This window comes from Bactrocera neohumeralis, unplaced genomic scaffold (assembly GCF_024586455.1).
Source record: "Bactrocera neohumeralis isolate Rockhampton unplaced genomic scaffold, APGP_CSIRO_Bneo_wtdbg2-racon-allhic-juicebox.fasta_v2 ctg5148, whole genome shotgun sequence".
In the NCBI taxonomy this organism is placed as follows: Eukaryota; Metazoa; Arthropoda; class Insecta; order Diptera; family Tephritidae; genus Bactrocera; species Bactrocera neohumeralis.
The window spans coordinates 1-5,438 of record NW_026092109.1 but is presented as its reverse complement, the minus strand read 5'-3'; the positions used below and the strand labels follow the sequence as shown (position 1 = coordinate 5,438).

At 34.6% G+C, this 5,438-nt stretch overlaps 1 protein-coding gene across 1 annotated transcript; it reads left to right on the top strand.

Annotated features, from left to right (window-relative positions):
* Positions 1–540: 540 nt before the first annotated feature.
* On the top strand, positions 541–1,590 carry LOC126767285 (uncharacterized; the record flags this gene model as incomplete). Its single annotated transcript, XM_050484843.1, has 2 exons — positions 541–648; positions 715–1,590. Coding segments are annotated over 2 exons (843 nt in total), but the record flags the coding sequence as incomplete, so codon positions are not given.
* Positions 1,591–5,438: the final 3,848 nt, after the last annotated feature.

Sequence of the window (5,438 nt, the reverse complement as noted above, 5' to 3'; positions counted from 1 at the left end):
ATATTTATCAGGTGGGCATGTAGTCAATTTAAAAAGAAATGTACAGCAACGCGAGTCGTTGGAGGTTGAGTTGATGCGTTACGATGCCTCATGTAGCTGTTGCTGTGGTTGCCAGGGAAATCTTGAAGTTGTTGTAGCTGCTAGCTAAGTTTTCCTATTTTTGGGAGTTGCGTAGGTTGAAGCGTGTTGAATGTGGCTGTAGCAGTTTAGCGTCGTCAGTTAAAGGATAACGGAACTATCGCAGTAATTTTCCAGCGTCGTTGGGCAAAGTGCGCGATTTGAGCGAAAAGCAGATGAGTACAGTAAAAAATTTAATAAAAAAAGAAGAAGAAGAACATTTGAACTGTAACAAATGATAACGTAAGCTTTAACTTTCGCTTTTATGTCACATTTTTTTAATAGTGGTACTCATTTAATGTCGCAAACTTGGGCAAATTTAAACAAACTTTGCAAAATGGCAATACCGCAAAACAGTTGTTCATTTTTGTATGTAATTTCGTCTTTCAATTGTCTGTGACACATGTGTACATGTATTTATAGAAAAAACGTTTGCGGATAAATGGAACTTTTCGTTGGACGGAACGACAAACTAAAGATTTACTCAACATTATCGTGGAAAATGTAAAAGCTAATCCGGAACAGTTCGAGGTAATATGTTTGCTATTTCCAATAAAAGGGTATTTAACATTTAGTGAACTTACATATGCATTGTAGAAACCAACTGCTCAAAAATTCTATGAGCATATTACAAAAAATGCATCTACTTTGAACAGCATCAAATGGGATGTTATGCGCACAAAAATGAGGCACCTAAAAACAAGTTTTTCGTCCGCACTGAAATGGAAGGGTCAAACAGGTGCAGGATTGCTAGAAAGTGGAGATGTAAAAAGCGTTGAAGATTACATTAAAAAAATGTGTCCATTCTATGATGACTTGTACGCACTATTTGGTCATCGTGTAACTGTGCAGCCGCCAGCTTTCTATCAATCTACCATGCCAGTGTCATTGTTGGATACTTTTGAAGTAGATGCGTTGATGGAAAATGATGGCGAAACATTTTCAACAAGTTTACCTGAAAGTCCGTTGGCCAGTCCGACTGTGGTGCTTCCTTCTACATCAGAGAGTGTAGCAAGTCCGTCCGCCCTATCCATCGCAACAAGTGCTTGTACGCAAAATACCACTACACCAAAAAGAAATTTGAAAAGGCCTCAAAACTCAAACCCATTTGCATTATTATTTGAAATTCAATCAAAAAAGCTGGAATTAGAATCACAAAAACTAGAATTCGAAAAGGAAACAGAGCAAAACAAATTCATGTTACAGAAGCTACAGCTGGAGAAGGAGGAAAGGATCGAAATGGAGAAAATAAGATTGGAGCACGAAAGATTGTCAAGTGTTGATACGTCAAACAAGAAAATGCTTGTTGAAGAGCTCCTTGCCGGAACATAAGGAGGCATATTCGTAAGGTTATGATCCGCAAAAGAAAGCGTACTTTAAATTTTTCGTCTTTATTCGGAACCACGCTCAAAAGTTTGGTTTAAATGCCAAAATATTTATTTTTTAATTTTTTTAAATGCTCTAATGTGCATATAGAACTTGAATTTGTTACAATAAATAAGTTTTTAATTGTTAGTAAAAATTCTTTTATTCATTGTTTGCATAACTTAACAATTCATAGATGGTTCGGCGTACCGCTTCCCCTTCATTAGTTCGAGCAGTAGGTAATGACTCTAAAACATCGTGCTCAGATTCCTCAAGCTCGTAATCGAAACGATCGTCAAGTCTGAGTATAACATTGCGCAACAACGCGCAGCAGATAATCCATTTATTTACTCTATTCATGCCTTTTTCATCCTTGATTTGAAGTCTCAACGTTTTCAAGCTGCCAAACCTTTCCTTCAACATGCCATAACAATGTTCAATTCTAATCCTATAACGACTGAATATTTTGTTAAAGAAAGTCCGCTGACCCTGTTAGTTCTCTAGAGTTTTCTCTAAATGGTGTTATAAGAGTTCGTGACAATTTATAGGCACTGTCACCTGCGATCATTCCGGCCTCTCAAAAACACATCGGCATCATTCCGTGGTATGCAGTTACTAAAAATACGTGCATCATGTACGCTACCTGGATAGCCTAACACTAAATGTCTTATTTGAAGCGAATGGTCACAAACGGCGAACTTTAACTGAGTATTGGTGCTTTCGTGAAAAAGTAAGCTTCTGGGTCTTGAGAAGGTTTTCACGCCAAAGGAATTTCAGTACCATCGACGTATCCCACGCAGGTTTGGCAATTCACCCCAGGTTTCTGACACGAGCTTTTTACGTTCATCGCTATTTGGCCAAACAGATACTGATCTTTATGCTTTAACAGTGCTTTAAAAATTCTGTCAAGTCAGAATTCATATAAAGAAAAAGTTAAACATTAATCTAACAAAACAATGACAAACACTAACCTGAATGATACCACCATCACTAACTCCAAACAAGCCAGCAATCTTAGACAGAGTAGCGCCTTCACCGTTTGAGCCTAAGCGATATAATACGATTGCTAATTGTGTTTTGAGAGGGAATTGTTTGCAAGAACGTATTTGGTTGAACGACGCATCGTCCTTTATTAAATTTAAAATAAATTCGAAGGTTTTCCAGTTTACGCGTGTAATCTTCTTGAATCTAGTCTCATCAAGTTCCCATAACACGTCGTTTAAGAATTCCTTACACTTAGGCACACTATTTTGAATAAACGGCACACTGTATCTGCATTCTTCGCCCAGGGCCAAAACAATCAGCAGTTCCTCCAATATGTAATCTTCTTTTTTTGTCTTTCTTCTACCAGAAAACAGAATTTTACTCATTTGAAGCAAAATACAAATTAAATATATACCTTCGTCCTCACAAAAATTGTCGACAATCATTAAATCGTTTAATGCAGCTACTTCTAATAATTTAAGGTTTTTGTTTTTCGCTCACTCTCGGCATTTTAAAATATTCACTTTGAACAAATAAACAGCTGACTTGTACGAGTGTTGCTATCATGTTTTGCCATTGGGCACTCATAGTGCAATTTGTAAGTTCGCAATTATTGCATACATCGAAATTAAATGAGTACCATTAATATGTAAATTTTTGTAAACGAAAATGAATCGTAATTAATAGTTAAAAAGATATTGACTTTTACCGTACCATAAAAAAAAATAAAAAAAACAAAGCACTGTTGAAATTGGGAAACAGTATACATAAGTTATTGTACAATTTAAATATAAGTATTAAAGTTTTGTTGATTTTAACATATTGATGATGACGATAATGAACATTCCGAATACGGCGATGTTGGCTATCACCACCAAGCGATGTTAAACGCTACGCTATTCACTTTACGTGATATACAGGGTTCATTAACATCCTTTAGCGGATCGGGTTCTCCTTCAATCAAAGAATGGAGAAATTTTTTTGAAAAAGCAGACGGGTCAAGGGGAAACCATTTAACAAGCCACTAGTTCAAGTTTAGATCAGTCAAAGGCTGATGTTGAAGTTAAAGTTGAAATAGAAGTTGAAGTTGTAGTTGCAGTTGAAGTTGAAGTTGAAGTAAAGTTGAAATTGTAGTTGAAGTTGAAGTTACAAAAGTTCGTGCTAGTCGCCACAACCACTAGTTCGTTTAGATCAGTCGAAAGGCTGATGTTGAAGTTAAAGTTGAAGTTACAATGACTATAAAAAAACGAGAAGTTCCGAAAAGGGTATCTCGATGGGTCATTTTCCTTCAAGATTATGACTATCAGATAGAACATCGGGAAACAAGCTCAGCAGGGTGATCATTAAAAGGCGGTATGTACAGCTTTGCAGAAAAGCAATTTTGAAGTTTTTTATCTTGAGCATGGCATCCTTAAAAGATCTCTTTAAAGGGAATTTAAGTTGTTCCATCTACTATAAAATGAATTTAAGGGCGATGTTCAAGTTGAATTTGAAAAATTCAAGTTCAAGTTGAAGTAGAAAGTTGCAGTTGAAGTTAAAGGGAGGTTGAGGTTGAAGTAGAAAGTTGCAGTTAAAGTTGAAGGTGAAGCTAAAGTTGCAGTTGAAGTTGAAGATAAAGTAGAAGGTGAAGTTAAAGTTGAAATTGAAGTTGAAGTTGAGTTCGAAGTTGAAGTTACATACGTAAAAAAGCGAAGGAAAACATTGGTAAAATACAGGAAGAAAACCGCAATAATATTTAAAAAAAATGAAAAGAAGAAAAAAAGTACAGGATTAACAAGCTAGTACCCATTAAGAGAACATATATTTGATTAGAAATATGAAAAGATTTTTGAATAACCAATATTTACATAAAAAAAATGATCATATATATCTGTCTGTCTGTCCGTCTGTATATACTCGGAATATTTCTTTTTTTTTTTAAAAAGTTTCCAGGAATTTTGAGTAGTTTTTTTGTTGCAAAATGCTCATTTGGTGTAATCGGTTAATTAAACCATATAGATTTCATATAAACTGAATCTCAAATGAACTATTGTGAGGAAATATTTTACGTAAAAAAGCGAAAAAAAACATTGGTAAAATACAGGAAGAAAACCGCAATAATGCTTAAAAAAAATCGAAAAGAAGAAACAAAGTACAGGTTTAAACCCTAGTAGCCATTAAGAGAACATATATTTGTTTGAAATACGAAAAGATTTTTTGAACTGTCTGTCCGTCTGTATATACTCGGAATATTTCTTTTGTTTTTTGAAAGATTTACCAGGAATTTTGAGTACGTTTTTTTGTTCCAAGAAGTGCTCATTTGGTGTAATCGGTGGAAATTAAAGCATATAGATTTCATATAAACTGAATGCTCAAATGAACTATTGTGAGGAAATATTTTTTGTTTGAAAATACAAATATCTTCACAAAATTTATCTTAACTATTGCCAAATTTTTTAAAACGGATCTCTATAGCGCATAGCTGTCTTATACGAGTAGTTTGAGCAATCTAAATAGATTCGTAATATTAAAAATTTGTTTGTATGACAAGATATCTTCAAAAAATTTTGGGCAAAAATAGCGTATAACCTTCGAACAAATCCTTTAGTTTGGGAGAAATTTGTTTGTTTTTCCCTTTCTTCGTTAACTTTACAATAAAATACTTAATCAATATTTTTTTATGAGTGATCGTCTAACCTTTCGTAGATACTTTGGTCAAAGTTATGTCTTATTCTTTTTTTTAAAGTTTATACATCCAGGAGGTCCACTCCATCCGTCTTACTTCTGTGCTAACTGCATTTGCTTGTATTTGTACATAAAGCAACGATGATCGATTTGCAATGTCACTCTAGCCCTTTTAAGAGAATTGTCTAACTTGAGCAGGAAATTGCATTACATTCTGCATCACATGGTTTCACAACAAAGTTTTTGCGGTCCAAATTTTATTGCTTGTGCGTCAACTTTCCATTGTTTTTTGAGGGGTTTTTTTTCGT